Source organism: Emiliania huxleyi (genome assembly GCF_000372725.1).
Source record: "Emiliania huxleyi CCMP1516 chromosome Unknown EMIHUscaffold_133, whole genome shotgun sequence".
NCBI lineage: Eukaryota > Haptophyta > Isochrysidales > Noelaerhabdaceae > Emiliania > Emiliania huxleyi.
Window position 1 is genome coordinate 234,986 of NW_005201259.1, and position 22,548 is coordinate 257,533.

Genomic DNA, 22,548 nt, shown 5'->3' on the forward strand with positions numbered 1-22,548 from the left:
AGGGTCTCATAAGATTCCTTCAGGTTGTTCCATTGTGTCACCGAGGTACCTTCTGAAGACGCGCTGCTCTCACATGAAGCTGATGGCGCAGCTGCCGACGCCGCTGCGGCCGACGCGAGGGCGTCTGAGAAGAGCTCCAACACACGGTGGCCCCGGTGGACGGGACACTGCGACACTTTTTCCTTGAACGACTCCCACACCGCATCAACTTCCTTCTTGTTCGACTTGCTCTGTGGACTGCCACTGTGCTTCTTCTTGCCAAAGAGGAAGTGCTCCAAGAGGCGCATGCGTCCGTCCAAGCCAACCGTTTTGCGGTCGCCGCAGCCTCAGTCGCCACCGGCTCCAAACAATACTGGCCGCGTCGGCCGTCCTGAATCGTGCGGGTGTGTTTACAGCTGTTCTGTCTCGAGGTCTCCGGGCGGGGGGGGGGGGGGGGGGGGCCCCAGGGTTCCCCCCAAAAAATTTAAAAAGGCCCCCGGGGGGGGGGGGGGGGAACCCCCCCCCCCTCTTTTTTTTTTTTTTCTCCCCCGCCTCGCATGTACGTAATACCTAAATCCTAATAGGATTACTTGATACTTCTCTACGTACTACTACTAGCTACTACGATTCGCGCGATTGGGAGCCCGTGTCTTTTGCGATGTTCGCTCTTCTTTATGCTTAGCAAACTATCATCATCATGCGCAATTCATGCGTTTGGCCAAATGCAATGGTCCCCAGCGCAAGATCTTAACTGGGGCGCGTCCGTCCCGACTCATGCGCGCGTGCTCGCCGGCACACCCTATTCAGCCGCGCCATTCGCGGGCGGGCACTCCGGCGCGCGAAGCACCTCGTGGCGCGAGCACTCGCAGCCGCACCGCACGCATAGCATCGCGAGTGACGGCGCGTGCGCCAGGTGCGTCGCGGGGAGGTAGCCGGAGCAACCAACAGTGTCGAGGCACTGGCCACGGAGCACGCCCGCGTAATCGAGCTGCGGCCCCGACCCGTCCGCCTCGGCTGGCGGCCACGGCAAGGCCGCCTGACGAAACGCCTCCTCGAGCTGCCCAAGCGCCTTCGTGCGCTCCCGCTCAACCTTTCGCGCCCGCTGCGCCGCCGTCACGCGCGCCTCGCGCTCGCGCGCCTCGAGCTGGCCAATCTTGTGGGGCGCAGCCGAGCCGAGGGCCGGCCAGAGCGCCGCGCCGCGCGCCGGGTGCACCGCGGCCGCGGTGCCGGGCGGAAGGCCGATGGCGCAAAAGCCGAGGCTGCAGTCTTGGCCGGCGGAGCGCGCTGCGGCCCCTCTCAAGCGGCGCCACGAAACGCGGTGGCGGGCGGCGGGCGGCTTCACGGGCGGGAGGCCGACGATGTACGGGAGCAAGCGCGGCCACTTGGTGCACGCCGCCGTCTCCGCGTCCGCCTCGTTGCCCGCGCGGCCAAGCAGGGGGCACGCGTGGTCGAGGGCGATCACAACGCCGCCGGCGCAGTGGCAGCGGTACAGCGCGCGAAGGGCGTCATGCGCGAGGAGCGCGCGCGCTGCCGCGACGCCGCCATCGAGGTACTCCCGCTCGGCCCGCGCCCACGCCACCTTCTTCTCCTCTCGCACGACTTCGTCTTCCTCCGACTCGGCCTCGGCAGCGGCCGCGACCGACGAGGAGGCAGCCACCGACAGCAGGGGGCCGCTCGTCCCGTGCAGCCGCGCGTAGCCGCGCCTGGCCGACGGGGGGAGGGGGGGGGGGGGGTTGAGGCGTGCCGCGCTCCTTGACGGGGGCTGGCCACGCCTCTCGACACTTCACGGCCGAGGGACGCCGCCGCGGGGCGGGCCCGGCGCGCACCCGTCCGAGAGCTGCACCCAGCCACCTTTGGGCCCGGCGGCACTGCCGGAGACGACGGCGCCCGCGCGCAGCACGCCTGTGACGGCCGCCTCGCTGGACGGGTCCGCGCGGCAGCGCACGCCCGGCGCGTGCACGACTCGGTACTCCTTCGCCCCGCCGTCGCCGTCGCTGTCAACCTCGCCGCCGGGCGGGGGATCGTACAGCACATGCTCGCGGGGCTGCGGCACGAGCTTGCCGACGCGCGCGTCGAAGACGGTAGCCGGCGGCGCCGTGCGCGCGGCGTGCACCGCCTCGATAATGACCACCGCCGCCGCCTCCACCTCCTCCTCCTCGTCGGGCAGCAGCGGCATCTCCGTGTCCCCCACGGCGTGCACGGTCCGCCAGCGCATCTGCGGCAGCATGCGCCGCCACGCAGAGACAGCCTGCTCTGCACATGCCGACGGCGCCACCAGCTCGCTGCCCGCCTCGCCGCCGACGACTAGCAGCACGCCCGAGAGCGCCACGCTCGCCGGAGGCAGCGGCGGCGGCGGGCGGCGGGCACTCTCGCGCTGCGAGGCAGCGACGGCCTCGGCCGCCGCCTCGGGCGCAAAACCGACGGCGGCGAGGGCGGCGGCCGAGGGCGGCGGCGGCGGGGCGGCGGCGGCAGCGGCAGCGCGGGCGGCGGCGATGCGTCGCTCCGCGAGCGTGCCGACGACCGCCGGGAGGAGCGTGTTTTTGAGGAGGGCGCTGAGTGGCCGCGCCGGCAGCGTGCGCTCGCCCGTGCCGTCGCCGACCGAAGTAAGGAGCGCGAGGGGCGGCTGGAAGAAGCTCCCGGGCGGGAGGGCAGCGCGCAGCGGCCGCTCCGGCGGCGAGATGCGAAATTTGACGACGAGGTCCCCGCGCTCTGCGCTCTGGTACGCCTCGGCCTCCTCCTTGGCGAGGACAGCCACCTGCTCGCAGCCGTCCGGCTGAAGACGCGCTGCCCCAACGCCTCACCGCCTCCTCCGAGGTCGCTGCCGTCTTTGCCACGTGCGCCTTGCCGTACTGCAGCTCCTGCTCCTTGTCGTCGACCTCGCCTGCGCGGGCCGGACGAGAGCAGCGAGTGGGCGGTGAGCGACGGGGAGGCGACCCCGCAGCGCCAAGCGACGGGTCTAGGACGGGTCTGCGACGCGGCGGGCAGAGACGCCACCTCGGCCGCGTCGCGCGTCCTCGCCCGCAGCGAGCAGCGGCACGCCCTTGCCGTGCACGAGCGCCTCGCCCCAGCCGGAGCGGTCGAAGCCGAGCGCCGCGGCAAGACAGTTGCCCACCGCCACGCGCTGCCCGTAGTTGCCCTCGGCGCGCTTCACTGGCCTGGCGCACGGCTGCAGGGTGAATTGGGGAAGGGTCTCCTGCAGTGTGCTCGGCGCACCATGAGCACAAGGGTGCTACGGCGTGGTACTCGCACAGCACTCCGCATCTAGTGTGCCCGCGCCCCTGCCAGTTGCGGTCGAGCTCGAGCGTCGGCACCAGAGCAGCGAAGAGGAGCGAGCGGGCCGGCGTCGGCGCCTCGTGCCTGTACCAGAGGTCGACGCCGATGCGCTCGTACACGTCGTGCGGCATCTGCGGGGAGGGCACGCGGTGGTGAGGGGGCGGGAGGGAGGGGGGGGGGAGGGAGGGGAAGGGAGGGGAGGGGAGGGGAGGGAGGGGGAGGGAGGCAGGGAGCGGGAGGGGAGGGGGAGGGAGGCAAGGTGCTGGGAAGGTGAGAGGAGCCGCGCCTGCTGCGTGACAAAGACGAGGTCAGACTTGCCCGCCTGGCAGGAAGGAAGACTCACTCTCACGCTACGCAGTGAGCTCTACCGAGGCGGGGTCCGACTGGCCGCGCCGTGGACACAGCGCCCTTCTCCTTGAACCAGAAGGTGGCGCCTGGCGTCTCGCCCGGCCTCACCTTGAGCGAGAAGACTTAATAATGAATAATTAATACTCTATTCATTAATTGATAAGTCTCGCCCGGCCTCACCTTGAGCGAGAAGACTTAATAATGAATAATTAATACTCTATTCATTAATTGATAAGTCTCGCCCGGCCTCACCTTGAGCGAGAAGACGTCGTCCTCGCGCCGCTCCCACTTGGTGCCCACAAACATGTCCCGCATGTACCGCTGGTACTTGAGGCAGCCGCAAAACATCTCCTCGAGCGTGAGCGGCACCTGCGCCGGCAGCTCTTCGCCGTCAGAGGATGCCTCCTCTCCCCCTCTCTCCCGCAGGGCGCTGCACAGCCCTCAACCCTCTGCACCGCTGCAACCGTGCGAGGAGCGTCGGGTGTGCCTGGGGCGGAGAGCCGGAGGCGGCGGGACGGCGACTCACATCGATGCACGAGGGCGGCGGCTTGGTCGCCTCGTCCGTGACGACGACGCCCGCCTCGTACTGCGCCTCGAGCCGGTCGCGGGCCTTGTCGTACGCCTGTCGCGTCGCCGGCTCCGAGAGTACCGCAAAGGCGTCCTTGATGCGGTGCAGCTCGGACTCGGCCTCGAGTCGCTCTTGCGCCGGCCGAGAGACCATCTTGTCGGGATGTAGCCGGAGCGAGGCCTTCTTGTACGCGTCCTTGAGCTCCGACGGAGGGCAGTACTGCTCCACGCCGAGCTCCGCATAGTAGTCGCGGAACTTGGAAAAGGGCAGCATCTTAGACCTGTCGAAGTCGACGGCGGTCTCCTTGAAGGTCGGGTCGCGCCGCCGCCGCTCGTCCATGCGACGCTTGATCTTGTCCAGCTCGGCCGCCATCGCCGCGCGCTGCCGCTCCTGAGCCTCGGCGCTCAGTGTGATGGGCGCAGCACCAGGCTTGTTGCAATCCAACACCTTTGGCACGACCTTCGAGCGGAGCTCGGCCCGCGCAGCCTCGCGGGCCACGGCGGGGTCGTACGCAACGAGGTTGTTGCGGGAGGCCATCGCGTACGCGGCGATGAGCGCGGGCTGCTCGGCGGAGACTACTCTAGTAGGGGCCGGGCGCTGGAGCGTCGGCGGTACACCTGTGCAGATGTTGCCTTATGGCCCAACCCTAGCGCGAGCTGTGGGGAGGCCGAAGAGAATCGCGACCCCGCTTTTCTTTTCGTCGTATTTGGCTCAAACACAACTCTCTTACGTACATACTATTACGACTCTGGGTTTGCGATGAGGAACCCCGACGGGTTTCTCGGAGGTTAGTGCACACTAACCGCCGAAGCGCATGCGCTTGGAGAAGAGAACTGCGACGGATCGGTCTCATACTATTTCACAGGTTGGCCTGCTCACAGTGTTTGCGACGAAAGAATTTAACTCAGCGAAAGAATTCGACGGTGCAACCCTCTCGGGACACTAGGGGGTGGTGTCAGAGGGGGGCGGCGGGGGGTGAGGCAAGCGGGCCCAGATCTGCTCGTCTTAGAGGGTACCCTCTGTGCCAAGAGAGGCCATCCACGAGCGGCTCAGAGGGTGCCTGGGCCGACCCTCTGAAGGCCTGTGCCGCCAAGCCAGCCTCTCTCGGCGCAGCCTCCTCTGAGGCTACGGGGACCCTCTGTGACGCCAAGGCAAGCCCCGCGAGGCCGCTCCTCAGAGGGGTTTTCAGGCATTTCAAGGCTCTCTCGTCCAAACAACCAGGGGGGGGGGGGGGGATTTCTGCGCCACCTCTCCCCTCTGGCCGTGAGGGGGGGCCACCCTCTGAGGTCAAAGCCCTCTGTGCCGCCCAAGACGGACTATCCAGGGACCCTCTGAGGCCAAAAGCAGCCAAGAGAGGCCATAGAGGCGGCACAGAGTCAGAGTCAAACCCTCTGTGCCGCCAAGGACGCCTGACAGATGGCTCCGAGCGATCCGACACAACAGCAGCCGAGCGGCAGCGCGAGTGCCAAGCGAAAGCGCGTGCCGAGCGGCAAGGCGGCCCGGCGGAGGGGCACTGTCGTGGCTGCGGCGTCAAAGGACGAGGAGCGGCAGCAGGTCCGCTCACGCGTGGACGAGGTGCTGGCTTCGCCGCTCTCGGCATTTGCGCTGTTCGCCTTTGCGCAGCGCGCGGCGGTCAAGCGGGGAAAGCCGAGCATCACGGTGCGCGAATTGGTCAAGACGGTCGGCGAGCGCTGGCTGCTGCTGAGTGAGGAAGAGCAGCGGGGCTATCACGACATGGCGCGGACTGGCGCTGCGATGGGTCCGATGGTGGCATTCGGCGCAGATCTTTCGCCGCAGGGCACACCCCTCGTGGCCACTCCAGAAAGCAAAGCCGAGACGCCTCGCGGTGCGGAGCGAGGCCAGCAGCAGCGTGAGGGAGCGACGGGAAGGGGGGCAGTGGGCGTCATATCCGACGTCGAGGCGTGCAAGGAGATGCTCCTCTAGCGAGAAGTACACGTGTCTGTCTCAATTTTGGATGAAATGATGGGTGTAAAACAACACGAATACCCGCGCGGCGGGCTGATTGGTCGCCATGTTGGTCGCGTCCCGCTCCCCGACCGACCACGCCCTCCGCCCCGAACGACCACTGCCGCTCCAGCCCCTCGTGTGTCGTGTCGAGTTCGGAGTTGCCGGCGCCGCTCCCCCCGCGCGCCTTTTTTGTCCATTGGTTATCACTTGATTGCCTCGCGCGCGGGCGGCGACGATTTTCGGCCGTTCACCGTCAGGCTTGGTGACGGCGAATCGCTTTTGCAGTCGCGACCGCTCGGGCAGCTTCAGTTTCACGCTGACGCCAAAATGGTTTGGCTTATTCGCCGGTTTCACTGGCTTCGAGCTCTGACGTCTGAGAGACACCCGGCATGCGTTCCAGATTGGCGAGTAACTCGGCAAAGTCGATGGACGCCATCTGCTCATCGAACGTCGCCTCCTCGCTGCTATCGTCGCTACTCGCCATCGCGCAGCGTTCACGCCCGCTGTGCTGGGCAACCAAAAACTTGTTCGCGCAAAATGGTACCTCGAGCTACGGGAGAACATGAACTTCGATGGTCCTTCGAAAAATAAAGCTTCGAGAGAGCTCGCTGAGAGCTTTCACATGGTGTGCGAGCCGTTTTCTGGCTCCTACGGGAAGGCTATTCCGACATTTACATTTCCATCCGTTTGTTGGTCACCATGACCTCAGGAGGCTCAGCCAGACAGAGCCTACGTACTTTTAGCTTACTGGGAGAAAAGGGCTTTCTTCTCCGGCCCTCCTGCCCCTCTCTTGGCTTTTTTTTGCCCTTGCGCCTTGGCTCGGCTCGCCCGCTCGGCTCGCTCCGCTCGTTCACCGCCGGGGCGGGCGCCTGGCGGCTCCGCGGAGCTCCTTTGCGCTTTGGCTCGGCGCGGGCGGGGGCGCGAGTAAAAAGAAATTTAGGGCAAACTCCTACGCCGCGCCTGCGCTCGGCGAAGGCCGCGAAAAATTCGAGGGTGCGAAATCGCTGCTGCGTGGGGACGCGGGTAGCTCGCGAGAAAAGCCGTTCAAGCCCGGCCATCCGCCATCCTCACCCCCGCCCCCCCCAAGCAGCTGCGGCCGCAATCATGCGATGGCTCCGGCTCTAATGGTGATGCACCGGTGAATTAAATGTGTGTGCGGGTTCATAGCGGTTTTACCATAAATGACCACACAAGACTCAAGAGCGGGCTGCGGGGGACGGAACGAGACGCAAGACGCATGACACCCGAAAAGATTTTCGCTTTTCGGTGCGGTATGTGTATAAAGAGCATGATAAAGAGTGAGTGCAGTGTGGCAGTCGATCGGACAGGGAGGGACGTGTTCGAGGTGGGGCTAATGAACAGAGTCAGAGAAAGGACGATACTGATGACACACACAGCAAAAACTGACGACCTCGCGTGGAGCCGGAGGTGGGCGGCGTACGCACCAACACAGCCTGTCAGGCGCCAGCCGCTGCCGCCGCCGGCGTGAACTTGATCCACTGAAGCTCCGAGAACGTCCTCACCTTGAAGCGCCAGAGTTCTGAGAAGAAGCTCTGGACCGTTCCCCACGGCTGCGCCCCGCCCAGCTTCGGGAAGCGCCCCCTGTTGCGCGTCACGTATCCAGAGCTGAGGTTGAAGGGGACAGCCTGCGACTCCTCGACCCCATCCGCGCAGGGGCACAGCATGCCCATGCCGTGCCGCCCAAGGTAGTTGATCATGTCACAAAAGTAGCGCGCCATCATGTCAGCTCTCAGCGTCCAGGACGCGTTGGTGTAGCCCAAGATGTAGAAGAGGTTCGGCACGCCCGAGAGCATGCAGCCGCGGAAGACGAAGTGATTTGGCGCGTCGTACGGCACCCCGTCGACGCTCACCTTCATGGTGCTCATCGGGAAGTTGTGCTGCAGAGTCAGGCCCGTGGCGGAGACGACGATGTCGGCCTCAAGCACTTCGCCCCCGCCGGTGCAGACGCCGCTCTCCACAAACCTGGCCACGTGGTCGGTCACCACGCTAGCCCTGCCCGTGCGGAGGGCGGCAAACAAGCTGCCGTCAGGGTCGAGGCACAGGCGCTGGTCCCAGACGCCGTACGAGGGAGAGAAGTGCGTGTCGGCGTCGACGTGATCCGGGCAGAGCTTGCGAGCCTCGGCGATGAACCGTTGCTTGGCGGCCGCCCTGAACCACTGCGCGTAGGCGTACACGACCGCGCCCTGCAGAATGGTCAGCCACTTCTGCAAAAAGTAGCCGATGCGTGCGCCAAAGAGCCGCTCCAACACGGAAAGCGCTCGGTCCTTCTTGTGCTTCGGAGCGACATAGTAGTAGCTCGGTGAGCGCTGTAGCATGACGACGCTCGTTGCGCCGCTGTCGATGAGGGCGGGCACCATGGTCACGGCCGTGGCTCCCGATCCGATCACGATCACTCGCTTGCCCGCGACGTCGAGCGACTCTGGCCACTGCTGAGAGTGCACAAAGGTGCCTTGAAAGCGGTCGGAGCCATCAAAGGCGGGCATGTGCGGCTTTTCGTACTGGTAGTAGCCTGTCGTCAGGATCAGGAAGCGGCAAACGATCGTCCCGCCAGCGCCCGTGGTCACGGTCCAGCGCTGCGTGGCGCTGGAAAACGAGGCCGAGACGACGTCGGTGTTCAGTCGGATGTGCTGGCGCAGGCCATGCTCGTCGACAGCGTCGTCGAGGTACTGGCAGATATCCTTGGCCGGCGCAACGATGTTGTCGCTCTCCCAGCGCTTCCAGCCGAATCCGAAGGAGAACACGTCCGAGTCGGTGCGAATGCCCGGGTACTTGAAGAAGCTCCACGTGCCGCCGAGTTTGGCACGGCGCTCAAGGACCGCAAACGTCGTGCCCCGGCAGTGCTTGGAGATGTGGTAGGCGGCACTGATGCCAGAGATCCCGCAGCCGACGACGAGGACGTCGATCTTCTCCATCGAGTCGGGTGACAATGAAGCCATCGAGTCGGGTGATGCCAGAGATGTCGACATGGCTTCGATCTTCTCCATCGAGTGACAATTTCGAGGTGGCTCGAGCGGCAACGAGGACGGCGTTCCGACTTTTGCTCCTTGTGTTTCTTTTTCAGTGTAACGTCCTTCCCCGTAGGAGGACTCTGCTGACAGGGTTTGCGATGAGGAACGACCCGAAGGGTTTCTCGGAGGTTAGTGCACCACTAACCGCCGAAGCGCAAGCGCTTGGAGCAAGAGAACTGCGACGGATCGGTCTCATACTAGCACCCCACCTCGCGAGCCGACGTTCTGGCTCAGCGAGGTTGCTGCGGAGCACTCGCGGACCGGTTCTTCTGGCCCGGCGAGGCCGCTGCGGGGCACCCGGCGGCTCGGGTCACTTCTCAGCGCAAACTCAGTCGAGCAGGAGAGGTAAGGTGTGTGTGTGTAAAGGCGGCGCGGCACGGTAAGGGTCGGTGGTAAGGCAGAGCGGCGGCAACAGACGGCAGGCAGGGCATCGGACGACGGGACAAACGGCACGGCGGGCGCGGCACTGTAGGAGCGTATGGCGGCACGGTGGTAACGGACGGCAGGGGGGACGGCGGGCTAAACGGCAAGGGCGGCGCGGCACGGAGGAAGGAGTGGCACGGTAAGGAGCGGCGACACGACGGCAGACCACGGCAGCGAACGGCGGAGCATTGGGCGGCGGGAAAACGGCTGTGGGCGGGGCGGGAGGGTGAGGCGAGGTGGCGGCGGTGGATCACGAGGAAGTAGAAGGTCGAGCGCGAGCGTGCGAGCGAGCGGCGAGCGAGCGGCTAGGCGGCGGGAGGGTGAGGCGAGGGTGGTTTTTGCTTGGCCCTGAAATTTAAAAAACCTTGCCGGCCATGGGAAACTAAAAAAGAAATCACCCGAGCGGTGAAGGTGAGGTACTATACCAACTAAAGTGATGGCTGGTGGTACTATCCTGCAACCACAGTCCTTCTTGCAGATTTTTTTTGTTTTGTTTCCTTCCTGTGACATGTCACATGACAGGCCACTCTCAAGCCCTACAAGCACCAGATCAACGACTTGGAGTGTTGACATCGTGATTTCCGCGGAAAATTTCTTTTTCTGCTGTGAAATTTCCGGCGTGAAGAGAGGGGAAAACCCGACGGGAGGGCCCAGATGGTACGTTGTGCTGCCAAGGTCTAGGTCTCCGGTGGTACGTTGTGCTGCCAAGGTGCGATCGATCGAGAGAGAGTGTGTTTGTTTTGTTGCGATCGATGACTGCAAGGACCAAGGTGTTAGCTCCCCGGCCCTGGGTGTGATGTTACCAACCACAACTGCACTCCAAGTGCTCCAGGTCTTCTTGGATTGATGGGAAGGCGAAACACAGTCCGACCAACGACTGGGACACCAACGCGGTATGGGTGGACGCAAGACCGAAGACGGGCGGTGAAGTCTTCTTTGGAGGCGTCGGACAGCGTGAACCGACGCGAGGGTCGGTCGGCTCCTAACTAACTAGCTGTATATAATTAATGCTTTTTGCACGGCTGAGCCCCCCCCCCCCCCCTCCCCCGCGCCCATTCCCTGCCCTCTCCCGCCACACACTCCGTCAGAGCCCCCTCCCCTCTCGCACAACAGGAATTCTGACAATTATCCAGTTGCAACATTCAAATCAATGGGCTCGCCCATACCGGAGTGGTTCGACTCCACGCAAACCCGGAGTGGTGAGGGGCTGGTCGTGCGGTGTTCTCAGGCCCAGTAAGGTAGTGCATCCGACGGTCCGGATCCTGCTGAACAAAGCTCCTCTTGTAGCTCGATCGGTCACACCGCCATCGCCGTCGGGGAGAGGGGGGACGACACTGCTTTGGCAGCGTGCACCTCGATCCTGTACCGTGTTTGTTATGACCCCCCCCAATGAACACACCAGTGAGGGTGGGCGAGACGATCGAGGGGTCCCGTACCATGCGGAACCGACCCTATCCAGTGCTCAAGTGCTCAGCTGTATATAGTCACTAGCTAGAGCTCACACTAGAGGCCGTCATCGCATTCGCCTTCCTGGTACCTACCCAGCGCTGGCTTCTGACTGTCGTTGCTGTCTCTCCCTTCTCGACTGTCTGTGCTTGCTTGTGCGTCTTGGGTCCGGGGTTGTGTTTTTGTGTGAACAGAATGTTCAATCTCAATGTCCAACCCCCCTGCGCGCGGGCCTTCTAGGCCCGCGGGTAGTCTCCCCCCATCCCCAGGGCCCCAGGCATACGACGTATTTTCTTGTCAATAACAAGTTCTGTGACACGATCGAGGGGTCCCGTACCATGCGGAACCGACCCTATCCAGTGCTCAAGTGCTCAAGTCTGTGAACATCCCCAGGGCCTCCAGGGCTCGCACCTCAACCTCTCACAGGCCAGCGCACAGCGCCATAGGACGTATTTTCTTCTCAATAACAAGGCTGTGAAGCGGGGTACCCCAACCTCACTCCACACCACCACCATCGGCGCTCGCACGCTCCTCTGCTCGGCCGCTGGACGCATGATCGGCCCGCCGCACCCCGGCGTGCCCCTCGCGTACGGCACGGCCGGCTTCCGCGCTCGGGCCGACCTCCTCGACTCCACATTCTTCCGGATGGGTGCGCTCGCGGTGCTGCGCTCGCGCTCGCGTGGTGGCCTGGCCGTCGGCCTCATGGTGACCGCATCGCACAACGCGGAGCCCGACAACGGGATCAAGCTCGTCGACCCGGACGGAGGCATGCTCGACGTTTCGTGGGAGCCGCACGCGTCTGCGGTCGCAAATGCGGCGGACGCAGACCTGGCGGCGGCGCTCGACGCGGTTGCCGACGCGGTGGGCGTGGTGTCGGCGGGCGGCGGGCGCGTCCTGGTGGCGCGCGACACGCGGCCGCACTCGGAGCGGCTCAGCGCCCTCGCGCTCGACGGGGTGAGCCACCTCGGCGGCGCTGGTGAGGACTTTGGCCTCCTGACGACGCCGCAGCTGCACCACATCGTCCGTCACGCAAACGGCGGCGCCGCCGGCGGGGCGCACGTGGGGCCGGCCGCGTGGGCGAGCGAGGGCGGGTACGCCGAGATGCTCTGCACCGCCTTCGCCGCCCTCCTCCCGCCAGACCTCGGTGGCGGGGGACTGCGCGCGCCTCTCACCGTCGACTGCGCGTGCGGCGTCGGAGGCCCGCAGCTCGCGCCGATCGCGCAGCGGCTCGCGCCTCTGCTGCCGCTGGAGCTGATCAACCGGCCGGGCGAGGGCGAGCTCAACGCGGGCTGCGGCGCCGAGTTTGTCCAAAAGGGCCGCCTCCCTCCCCGCGGTCTCGACACGCCGCCGCCCACCACCTCCGCCGATAGCGGCGGCGGCGGCGGCGGCGGCGGTTCGCGGCTGTGCTCCCTTGACGGGGACGCCGACCGCGTCGTGTTTCACTACTGGCGCCTCTGCGCCGGCGCCGTGCCCGAGTGGCGGCTCCTCGACGGCGACGAGATTAGCCGAGATTAGCCGGGATTTGCCGAGATTGGCCAGGATTGGCCGGGGTGGCCGGAGTTGGCCGGAATCGCGACTAGATCACTCGCTGCTGGTGCCCGCTGCCGCAGCTCCTACTCACACACACGGACGTGCGCGCAGGCGACAAGATCGCCGCCCTCTTCGCCGCCTTTGTGTGCGATGAGCTCCGCGCCCTCGAGATCGAGCCTGCGCTCAGCGTCGCGTGCGTGCAGGTGACCCCCTCCGCCTCTCCCGCTGCCTACCCCCGCTGCCCAGTCTAAGCATCGCCACACCCCGCCCGCGCGACCGCAGACCGCATACGCAAACGGCGCCAGCGGCGCGCACTTGCGCTCGCTCGGCGTGCCGACGCCGCTCGCAAGGACGGGCGTCAAGCACGTGCACCACGCGGCGCTGCGCTACGACGTGAGCGTCTACTTTGAGGCGCCGTTCACAGCCGCGAGGGCGGCGGCTGCACGCCGGGCTGCGAACAGCGCCGCCCCCTCACGCCAGCGGGCGTGAACAGGCCAACGGGCACGGCACGCTCCTCTTCTCGGACTCGGCGGTCTCTGCAATCGCCGCGGCGAGGCAGCGAGCCGAGGCGAGCGGCGACGCGGGTAAGGCGGCGAGCGCGGCGCGCCTGCTCGCGGCCAAGCAGCTCGTGAATCAGGCGAGCGAGGGAGGGGGCGACTAGAGGGGAACACGCGTGAGCGGCTGGGACAGACATCACTCCTGGCTCGCGGGACAGCTCGTTCGAGGCGGGCCCCGCTGCAAGACGGGGGCCCCGCTGCAAAGACGGGGGCCAGTCAGTCAGCCACGCACCTCTGGCGGGCGAGACACATGAATTAACTCATCAATGAATTAATTAATTCGCACCTCTGGCGGGCGGGACGCGGCCTCGCACACGCGCACCAGTCCTGGGACACGGCCTCTCTCCTGCGCACACGCGAGGGGACCCACATTCGTCGCATGCGGCGTCCCGTCTCAGCGGGGCGCTGCTGTAGTCGACAGCTCGTGCGCTCACGCCGCGCCTCCCCTGCAGGCGATCGGAGATGCGATCTCGGCCATCCTCCTCGTGGAGGCGATCCTTCTGCTGCGCGGCTGGAGCATCGAGCGGTGGGCGACGCCACCTCTAGCCCCCACCTTACCCTTCCTCCTCCCCCAACGCCGCGCTCTCCACCCCCCCCACCACACCTACGCCAAAAACGCGAACCATCGCCACCACCGGCGTCACACCCAAACACCGTCGCCGCCCGGCCTCTGCCGCCTCCAGCACCGCCCAGGTAGGCTCGCGCGGCTCGCCAGGGCGATGCGTCCGTGCGACGGCAGGTGGGATGCAATGTACGAGGACCTGCCGTCGCGCCAGGCCAAGCTCGGCGTCGCCGACCGCGCCGCTCTCCGCGTCAACGAGGACGAGACGCGCACGCTCGAGCCGGCCGAGCTGCAGCGCGAGATCGACGTGCGCTGCCGCCCTCGCCGCTTCCTCCCCTCCAGCCCACAACCTCGCCCCCCCCCCCCCCAACACACACACACACACACACACACACACACACACACACACACACACACACACACACACACACACACACACACACACACACACACACACACACACACACACACACACACCCGCGTCACTCCTCTCCTCCGCTGTCGCTACCGGCGCTGCGACTGCCAGCGCGGCACCGCCTCACTGCGTGTGCCGTGCACGAGCAGGACCTCGCGGCCGCCCACTCGAGAGGCCGCGCATTCGTCCGCCCGTCGGGGACCGAGGACGTTGTGCGAGTGTACGCCGAGGCGGCCACGCAGCAGGCGGCGGATGAGCTTGCCAGGAAGGTTGGGCAGGCGACGTGGCGGCTCGCGGGTGGGGTGGGTGAGCAGCCTTGAGCAGCAGCAACCGCAGTTCCCGCGCAGCCAATTAACTAAGGCTCGACGGCACACAGCATGTGCATGGCGTCGTCTCTCGCGAGGAATATACTACCGCGTTACTCTCATCGTATAAGCTAAAGCCGTAACCCCTATTGCTTATCGTACGGACAGGTCGGACTCGGAGCTCGGACGTCGGAGGCGGCGCGCGCACGGGGCGCAGTCCGCAGAGTCTATCTGATTCTCAGTCTGCCCGCGAGATCCGAGAACCGATGACTCGGTTCTCGCAAAATAAGTCGCGTCGTTTTATATCCGTGTGGTTACTGAGGAAAGATCGACGAGATCAATGCGATGCAGGCATGGGATGGCACCTGAGACGCGGTTTCAGAGCTCGCCCCACTAGCCGCGAGTCGTGAGACGAATAAAACTCGAGCATCGGCCCGGACTCATGAGTCATGTCCACATTCGGACGCGCTACTCGGACGGCTGGATTACGCGCAGCTTGTCGGCGATGAAATCGTGCATATGCTGCGGCAGCGACTCGGCAAGCAGACGGTGGTATATCTCGGCGGCGATCGATGCGTTGCCCATCTTGACGTACATGTTTGCCTTTGGGGAGGGAAGCGGGCGGCTCCGGTAAAGAGCTCGGCGAGTCGCCATCTCTTTCTCTCGCCCGCGCTGCAGTCCCTTGGGTGCGTCTCTCGCGCGAGATCGCGGCGCCAACACACTCGCGGCTACTCCTCGCGCTACTCCTCGCCGTGGAGACGAGAGTCGCGGGCTTTGGCAGCAGCAAGTAGGCGCGCTCAAAGCTGGTGCACGCGGACTGGTAGTCCTTCGCGTCGTTGGCGCGCCGCGCCGCCTCGAAGTGGGCCTGCGCCTTGTCGACGTCGGCCTGTGAGACGCTGCCGCGATTGGCGCGCGAGATGAGCCGGTCGACGTAGCGGGCCGTGTTTGTGCTCCCAGCCGCAGAGCTGCTGCTCACCTACTCGCAGCCGCGCCGCGCTGAAGGCCGCCGCACGTCGCGCCATCGCCCTGCGGCGGACCGCGCTCGCCATCGACGACGGGGTCGCCGGCCGCGAGGCGCCGCGAGAGGGGATGGCGGATGAGCTCTGCGAGTGGCCCGTCGCCGGCTGCGGCGGCTGCGGCGGCTGCGGCGGCTGCGGCGGCGGCTGCTGGCGGGTGGGTGGCTGCAGGCGGGAAGGGTGCTCGACGTGCTTGAGGGGCGAGGGCGGGCGAGGGGCGGCGGCGGCGGGCGGCGGCGACGAAGGCGCGGCGGCCGCGCTGCCGCTGCGGGCCACTGCGGCGGCGGCGGAAGCGGAGGGAGCGGCCCGCGGCATGACGGGGCGGGCTGCGCTGGCGCGAGAGCTCGCAGAGCTGTGCCGCGCCGCCGCTGTCCCTCCCTCGGCCGCCACTCTCTCGGCCGCCGCTGCCGCGCCAGCCTCGCCATGCCGCGCGCCCGCCGCCTACAGCAAAGGGGCGCGGCTGACGGGCGCCGCATCTCGGCCGCATCTCGGCCGCATCTCGGCCGCATCTCGGCCGCATCTCGGCCGCATCTCGGCCGCATCTCGGCCGCATCTCGGCTGCATCTCGGCTGCATCTCGGCCGCATCTCGGCCGCATCTCGGCTGCATCTCGGCTGCATCTCGGCTACATCTCGCCGCCGAGGCTGCCTCCCGCGCGGAGTAGAAGCCCGTCGACTTGCGCATCTGCGCCAGGTCGGCCTAGCGCCCGGAGACACGAACCGTCACGCGAGGGCGTCGCGCGCGAGCGTCGCGAGGGGCGGAGGCACGGCGAGGGCGGGGGCAGGGCGGAAGGCGGCGACGCGGCCGTCGCGGCGTGCGTAGGGGTGAGACGGCGGGGGCAGGGCGAGGGGCAGGGCGAAGCCTTCGGAGGTCGGGGCTGAGAGAGCGAGGTGTCGCGGCGGAGTGTCGGGGCTAGAAGCGGCCACCTGAAGCTGCGAGCTGCTCTGTAGCGCGGCGGCGAGGCGCCCCTCTGCCTCCGCCAAGAGCCTCTCCGCCTCAGCCCGGCGGGAGGCAGCCTCGTCGGCGCGACAGACCTGCATTGTGAGTACGCCAGAGGGGGTGGGTGCGGTCCTGTGTGGAGTGTATTGCGTGGAACACAAGAGCTGCGGATGCAGTGAGTGCAGTTGGAGTGCAGTTGGAGTGCAGTTGGAGACCATGCTCCGCATCTCGAGGCTGCAGTATTGTATCTTCCAGAGGCTGCAGACCTCGTCGCGCAGTGCTTCGGAGAGCTGACGTAGCATCGCCTGCAGAGGTGCAGCCGAGGTGCAGCCGAGGTGCAGCCGAGGTGCAGCCGAGGTGCAGCCGAGGTGCAGTCGAGGTGCAGCCGAGGTGCAGCCGAGGTGCAGCCGAGGTGCAGCCGAAGTGCAGCCGAGGTGCAGCCGAAGTGCAGTCGAGGTGCAGCCGAGGTGCAGCCGAGGTGCAGCCGAGGTGCAGCCGAAGTGCAGCCGAGGTGCAGCCGAGGTGCAGTCGAGGTGCAGCCGAGGTGCAGCCGAGGTGCAGCCGAGGTGCAGCCGAAGTGCAGCCGAGGTGCAGCCGAAGTGCAGCCGAGGTGCAGCCGAAGTGCACCGCACCTCCAGCGACGCCTCTCTCTCTCTGTGCCGCTCGACGAGGCCGCGCCGCTCCGCGCGCAGCTCCTCCATCTCCGCCTGCAGCAGCTCGCTCGCCGCATCCTCTCGGCTCCTCTCGGCTCCTCTCGGCTCCTCTCGGCTCCTCTCGCGGGCCCCTCCCCTCCTCTCCGCCTGCACCGCCTCTGCCTCTGCAGACAGAGTACCGAGCGCCCGCCGATGCTCCTCGCGCTGCCGCGCCGCCGTCGCCTCCGCCGCCTCGCGCTGCTGCTGCTGCTGCCGCTGCTGCAGCAGGTGCACCTACACACTCCGGTCACCTCTGGTCATCTCTGGTCACCTCTGCTCATCTCGAGCGATCACGAGTGATGTCGGGCCATCCGTGAGTGCGGCTTCGCCTGCGACTGCTGCTGCACAGCTACCTGCCGCCACACCTCCGCCTCCTGCACCGCCCGCTCCTGGAGCGCCTCCTGCTGCCCCCCTCCCCCACCGCCTCCTCTCCCACCGCCTCCTCCCCCACCGCCGCCTCCTCCGCCTCCCCCACCTCCTCCGCCTCCCCGGCTCTGCTTTGCCGCGAGGCTCAGCACAGACTCGACCAGCGCTGTGAGCAGCTCTCCCAGCGCCGGCTGCTCCTCTACAGCCGAGGGAAGCGCGGCCTCCAGCCTCGACCGAAGCCGCGCCGTCGCCGGCGGAGGAGGCGGCGGGGCACCGTCCTCCTCACCAGCCTCCTCACCAGCCTCCTCGCGGGCGGCGGCGGCGGCGGCGGCGGCGAGAGGGGCGGGCGGCGGCGAATACGAGGCGAGGAGCGGGCCCGCAGCGGACGGGTCGGGCTCCATGGAGAGGGAGCGCACGTGGCGGGAGCTCGACCGGAGCCAGTCCGGGGTCGCCGCGCCGCCTCCCGGGGTCTCTGCCGCGAGGGCGCGCGGGAGGCGAGGCGGGGTGGCAGCCAGCGATGGCAGCGGCGCGCCATGGCCGTTGGCGGGGCCAGGCGGCGCTCCGCCGCCCTCATCCTCGTCGGAGAGAGAGGGCGGCGTCGTCACCAGCGCCGCATCGTCGCCACCCTCGCCGCCGCCCTCGAGCGCAGTCAGCCTCCGCGCCGCAGCCGACCGTTCCGCCTCGCTTCCGACGCCAGCGGCATGGATGGCGCGGTAGATTCCCACGGCGCACGCCACGTCGCCCATGTGCGTGCGCATCGAGGCGACGTTGAGCAACGTGGACACTCGCGGACGCAGCCGAAACGCCGCCTCAAACTCAATGGCCGCTTCGGTGTGGGCACTCGACTGGTGGAGAGCGACGCCAGAGCGGTAGAGCTCTCCGGATCGGTCGGCAGTGGCCGCGTCGAGGACGGGCGGGGCCGACAGAAGAGAGACGAGCGACTCGCCCGACGAGGAAGCCATTTTTTGGAGCGACCGAGCGGGTTCACTTGCGTAAAGAAAGAAAACGTGCACAGCTGGGAATAGGACCGCCGCGAGCGGCGTGGCGTGGAGCGGTTGAGCATCCCTCCGGGGGCCCCTCTGCGCCGGGGAGGCGTTGTTGGAGGCTAGGACGCAAGCGTCCGTCGCCCTTTTCAAACTCGGGGCCCACTCCGCTACGCTCCGACCGACCCGAATTTGGAGGGCCTAAAAGTTTAAGGTGTTGCTGCGCAAAAGGGGTCGGACACAGGGCGCAGCTCATGCTAAGAGCTAGAAGGGGAGCTAGAGAGAACGACTACCCTGTCCCGTTTATTGCGTATACACCAACACCACAAAAGCTCTCTCTCTCCTGTCCTCACTCAGAGCACAGAGGGGGGTCACAACTACCGAGTCTCTCGACTAGCTGCCACGTTGCCGACCGAGAGCGGATCTCCTCCTGCTCCGCAAGGAGGGTGGCCAAGGCTAAAGTCTTGCCGGAGCCGCCGGGCGTGTTGACGACTTGGAGAAGGTCGCCCTTGTGCTTGTGCTTGTAGAGATGCTCGAGGGGGTGCTTTGTGGGGCGGTGCGCAGCCAGGCCAGCAGAGCTCGTCGGAGGCTGCGTCACGACGGGAGGGTCGCGACAGCAGTCCTCGGGCGAGCCGACGCGCATGTCCAACCAGCGCTGGGACTCGTTGTGACGGCAGACGCCGGCTGCCTCTCCAACCGCTTCTGCAGCGTCCTTCTTTGCCCGGTGCATGGGCTCGATCCGATTCCGCAGCGTGTCGTCCCCAGCGGGCGGTGCTGCGCGGGAGGCGGCCGCGGGCACGCTGGGCTCGATCAGCTTTCCCTAGCACGGATTTGGCGGACGTTCTTGGCTTCAATTTTACGAATGCTTGGCACCAGCTGAAGGCTTGCCCCCGTCCACGGCCCACATCACGCAGTTTCTGCACGGTATTCGGATTTTGCTATTTGTTCGTGTGGGGGTATATTGCAGATTTGTCAATGGTACCGCGTCTGCGACGCGGGCGCCTTGCGGGCAGAGCCCTTAGCCACCCTTCTTGCGCGGTCAAAAATGCTCCCAGATGACTGCTCTATTTATTTATTTATTTCCCAAAATCCACCTCTCTCCTTAAAATCCCTGTGTGGTGGCGGCGTGCCGTCCTCGCATCCCTCCTTTCCTTTGCTGTTTTCTTTCTTTCTCTTTGTACCAAGATCCTGCTCGTGCAGGTGGGGACCCTGTCCTCCTCCCATCCCTCGTTTGGCGTCTCCCGTTTTCTTTCTTTCTTTAGACAAGAACGACTGAAAAAAAGAGGATGTACCGTGGGTTGCGGGCATTAAGAAAACAGGATTCCGCAGCACGCCGCCGTTTCTAAGCCTTTCCACACCCCTCACCCACCCCATGCCGTGGTTTCTTAGCTCCGGCCGCACTCAGGCCAGAGCCGGCCCTAAGGATTTTTAGGTAAGAAAGAGGTGAGCTGCGGTCCGGAGGGCGATGCCAGAGTCTGCCGCCGAGTCGGCTCTCTGGATGACGCAGGCGAAGAGAAATTTTGAGCTGGGGCTCCCGTTCACACTCGTGTCTGGCCTTTTCTCGGCACTCGGGGCCGCGCCTGCGGCGCGCCGTGGTTTCTTAGATTTTTGCGAAAATCGCGAGGGGTGGTTTCTTAATGGGACGTTTTCCGCTTAAGGTCATTCACGGGTGTCCGCGGCCCACTGTGCCCGCTGGCTGACGCTGGTAGGACAGTGACCGCCGCAAACCCTGTGATCAGCTCCATGCGATCTCGGATATTTTTTGTAGGCACCGTAACACCAAAAAACTAGTATGTCTTGCAGTGAAAAGTAATCCGAGCACGCCCGCGGCCGCAATGAATTAAAAGGGGCGGTTTTCGAGGGGGAATCTGGAGAATCTGGGAATCGGCTCACCACGGATCCCCACCTCATCGAGAAACTTTTCACTGCAAGACATACTAGTTTTTTAAGGTGCTCTACAACTTAGGCACAAAAGATATGGCATTTGAGGCCATTTAGGGCCCCTTAGACGGTCACTGAGTAGGCCAAAATCCCCACTGGGCCGGGAGCAACCTTAAGGTCATTCACGGGTGTCCGCGGCCCACTGTGCCCGCTGGTAGGACAGTGATCGCCGCAAACCCTGTGGTCAGCTCGATATCATATCGGATATTTTTGTAGGCACCGGAACGCCAAAAAACTAGTATGTCTTCAAGGGAAAAGTAATCCGAGCAAACCCGCGGCTGATGGGGTTTTCGAGGGGAATCTGGAGAATCTGCACTGGGAATCTGCTCACCACGGATCCCCACCTCATCGAGAAACTTTTCACTCCAAGACATACTAGTTTTTCAAGGTGCTCTACAACTTAGGCACAAAAGATATGGCATTTGAGGCCATTTAGGATTTCTAGACGATCACTGAGTAGGCCAAAATCCCCACTGGGCCGGGAGCAACCTTTAGCCATTTGCACCGGTTAGTCAGCCGTAAAATGAGCTCCCTGGAATCTTGAACTATTTGTTCGCCCGCTCCGTTCTTCTCCGCAACGGGCACGAGCGCCTGGACGGTGTGCCGGTACGTGGGGCGCTGCGGCCTGGGTGCCTGCGCGACAGCATTGGAAGTCGTTTGGAACTTGACCCTTTTTAACCCCTGCTTCCCCGTCCATCCCCCCCCCCCGGTTCATTTATTTCGTCGCTGCGACCATGCGCGCAAGCGCGCGGCGCCGGGGCCGGGGCCGGTCGTGTGCTAATAGCCGGGCGGGGTGTTTGATCGGAACTCTGTCTCGGCTCTCGCCGCCACGTGTGCGGTGTGCCGCCGGCTCTGAGACCACGTGAGACTGTGAGAGCTAGGCTGGCCAAGAGAACAGCAGGACAAATCGCACACAACGGTGTTGAGATTCAAAAAAGTACCCGCCTTCAACTTTGACAGGGGGGCAGAGAGCCAGAGACTCTCGTTACAGTGCAACCCACCTCCACACAGGGAGCTAGCTGTGTGCGCGCGAGCGGTCGCGGCACAAAAAAAGGGAGTCAGGTCTCTATCACCGGGGCCCGAGCTCAGGCCTGCTGCCGCTCGAGCCTGCCGCCCGAGGTGAACTCGACGCTCTGCCGCTCCTCGTGGAGCTGCTGCGCAAACATCGGCTTGCCCCGCCTATTGGCAGTCGAGTGCCAGCGTGGAGACACGCCGCCGTCCACGCGCGAGCCGTACGGGCGTCGGAAAGGCGGCGCCGCTCCCTCGCCACCATGATGCACACGCACACGCCGAGACAGAGCAGGATGCAGAAACCTGCCACTGAGCCACCTGCCGCCGCCGCCGCCTCCGCGGTTGACACGTGCACGGTCAGCCCACCCTCCGGCGGGTGCACCTGCGGGGCAAAGGGTTGGGGGCGCTCAGCACGCTTCCTCTTTGGCCAAATCTCGGCGACACCTCCCACGGCTGCACCGTCACGCGCAGGGGACGGTAGGCGCTGCCCGCGGTTGCCTCCGAATAGAAGTCGCCGCCGAAATTGGCAACACTGAGCACGTACCGGCCAGATGGGGTCGTCCTGTTCACGTCGATGTGTTTCAGCACGGGGGCTCGTGTGGGCGCTGTGGTGTGGGGGGGGGGGGGGGGGGGCGTAACCGTGGCACGGCGCACGACACGCAGCTCTCGTTGTGAAAGTCGGCGGGCGCCAAGATGGGCTCCACACCGCGGTGCGTCCCGTCCGCCCCCGCCATGGTCGCGCCAGCCCTGACCGGCGTCAGCATGCACCGGAGCTCGGCAGAGGGCGCAAAGTCTGCGCCGCTGACGCGCACCGACGCGCCGGCGTGCACCGCGTCGCCTCCGCCTTCGATGGAGGCGGGCTGGGCGACGGGCGTACAGCGGCCAAAGTACTGGCCGCCCGCGCGGAGCACCCACTCCTGCCAGTCGGTGCCTATTTCAGTCATCGCGACCACTCCTCAAGCACCCGCGCGTCGGTCGGCGGCTCCTGCTCGGGACTGCGTGCGCCGCCCGGCTCGCAGAGCAGGTGGTTCTCGATCATCGTGATGTGCCAGCTGGAGGCGGCCTTGAGCCCGTGCGCGTCGTGCAGCATCCGGTAGACAGCGTCGGGCACGTTTCCCGAGAGCTCATTATGGTCGAGGTTGAGCGATGCGAAGGACTCCTGCGAGAGGTGTTGCGCAAAGCCGCGGATCTGCGGCCC

General features: G+C 65.7%; 5 protein-coding genes across 5 annotated transcripts; 2 read left to right on the forward strand and 3 right to left on the reverse strand.

Annotated features, from left to right (window-relative positions):
* Nucleotides 1–4,213: 4,213 nt before the first annotated feature.
* Nucleotides 4,214–4,411, reverse strand: EMIHUDRAFT_48362 (hypothetical protein; the record flags this gene model as incomplete). Its single annotated transcript, XM_005788660.1, has 1 exon — nucleotides 4,214–4,411. A coding segment is annotated over one exon (198 nt), but the record flags the coding sequence as incomplete, so codon positions are not given.
* A 1,063-nt stretch (nucleotides 4,412–5,474) lies between these two features.
* Nucleotides 5,475–6,155, forward strand: EMIHUDRAFT_440645 (hypothetical protein). The gene is given in 2 exon segments (XM_005788661.1): nucleotides 5,475–6,119; nucleotides 6,134–6,155. 1 exon segment carries the CDS (start codon nucleotides 5,585–5,587, stop codon nucleotides 6,110–6,112), a length of 528 nt encoding a protein of 175 aa, XP_005788718.1. The 5' UTR covers nucleotides 5,475–5,584; the 3' UTR covers nucleotides 6,113–6,119; nucleotides 6,134–6,155.
* A 1,240-nt stretch (nucleotides 6,156–7,395) lies between these two features.
* On the reverse strand, nucleotides 7,396–9,141 carry EMIHUDRAFT_467226 (hypothetical protein; the record flags this gene model as incomplete). Its single annotated transcript, XM_005788662.1, has 1 exon — nucleotides 7,396–9,141. One exon carries the CDS (start codon nucleotides 9,139–9,141, stop codon nucleotides 7,594–7,596), a length of 1,548 nt encoding a protein of 515 aa, XP_005788719.1. The 3' UTR covers nucleotides 7,396–7,593.
* Nucleotides 9,142–11,781: 2,640 nt separating this feature from the next.
* EMIHUDRAFT_362575 (putative phosphoglucomutase 3) lies at nucleotides 11,782–14,558 on the forward strand. The gene is made up of 7 exons (XM_005788663.1): nucleotides 11,782–12,529; nucleotides 12,679–12,767; nucleotides 12,847–12,975; nucleotides 13,058–13,201; nucleotides 13,574–13,647; nucleotides 13,861–13,990; nucleotides 14,248–14,558. The coding sequence occupies exons 1-7, from the start codon at nucleotides 11,803–11,805 to the stop codon at nucleotides 14,416–14,418; spliced, it is 1,464 nt and encodes a 487-aa protein (XP_005788720.1). The 5' UTR covers nucleotides 11,782–11,802; the 3' UTR covers nucleotides 14,419–14,558.
* A 147-nt stretch (nucleotides 14,559–14,705) lies between these two features.
* Nucleotides 14,706–15,763, reverse strand: EMIHUDRAFT_362576 (hypothetical protein). Its single transcript, XM_005788664.1, has 4 exons — nucleotides 15,450–15,763; nucleotides 15,155–15,379; nucleotides 14,848–15,006; nucleotides 14,706–14,815 (listed from the first exon to the last, which is right to left on the reverse strand). The coding sequence occupies exons 1-3, from the start codon at nucleotides 15,732–15,734 to the stop codon at nucleotides 14,872–14,874; spliced, it is 645 nt and encodes a 214-aa protein (XP_005788721.1). The 5' UTR covers nucleotides 15,735–15,763; the 3' UTR covers nucleotides 14,706–14,815; nucleotides 14,848–14,871.
* Nucleotides 15,764–22,548: the final 6,785 nt, after the last annotated feature.

Bases quoted from the DNA above. Each gene is read 5' to 3' on its own strand.
- EMIHUDRAFT_362575 (XM_005788663.1), top strand. From the start codon at position 11,803: ATGCTCGACGTTTCGTGGGAGCCGCACGCGTCTGCGGTCGCAAATGCG. The intron at 12,530-12,678 runs ACGAGATTAGCC...TGCGCGCAGGCG, and splicing joins GTGGCGGCTCCTCGACGGCG to ACAAGATCGCCGCCCTCTTC. The intron at 13,991-14,247 runs GTGCGCTGCCGC...GTGCACGAGCAG, and splicing joins AGCTGCAGCGCGAGATCGAC to GACCTCGCGGCCGCCCACTC.
- EMIHUDRAFT_362576 (XM_005788664.1), bottom strand. From the start codon at position 15,734: ATGCCGCGGGCCGCTCCCTCCGCTTCCGCCGCCGCCGCAGTGGCCCGC. The intron at 15,380-15,449 runs GCGAGCGCGGTC...GGCTGCGAGTAG, and splicing joins CGGCGACCCCGTCGTCGATG to GTGAGCAGCAGCTCTGCGGC. The intron at 15,007-15,154 runs GCGAGGAGTAGC...CCCTCCCCAAAG, and splicing joins CCGCGACTCTCGTCTCCACG to GCAAACATGTACGTCAAGAT.
- EMIHUDRAFT_440645 (XM_005788661.1), top strand. From the start codon at position 5,585: ATGGCTCCGAGCGATCCGACACAACAGCAGCCGAGCGGCAGCGCGAGT.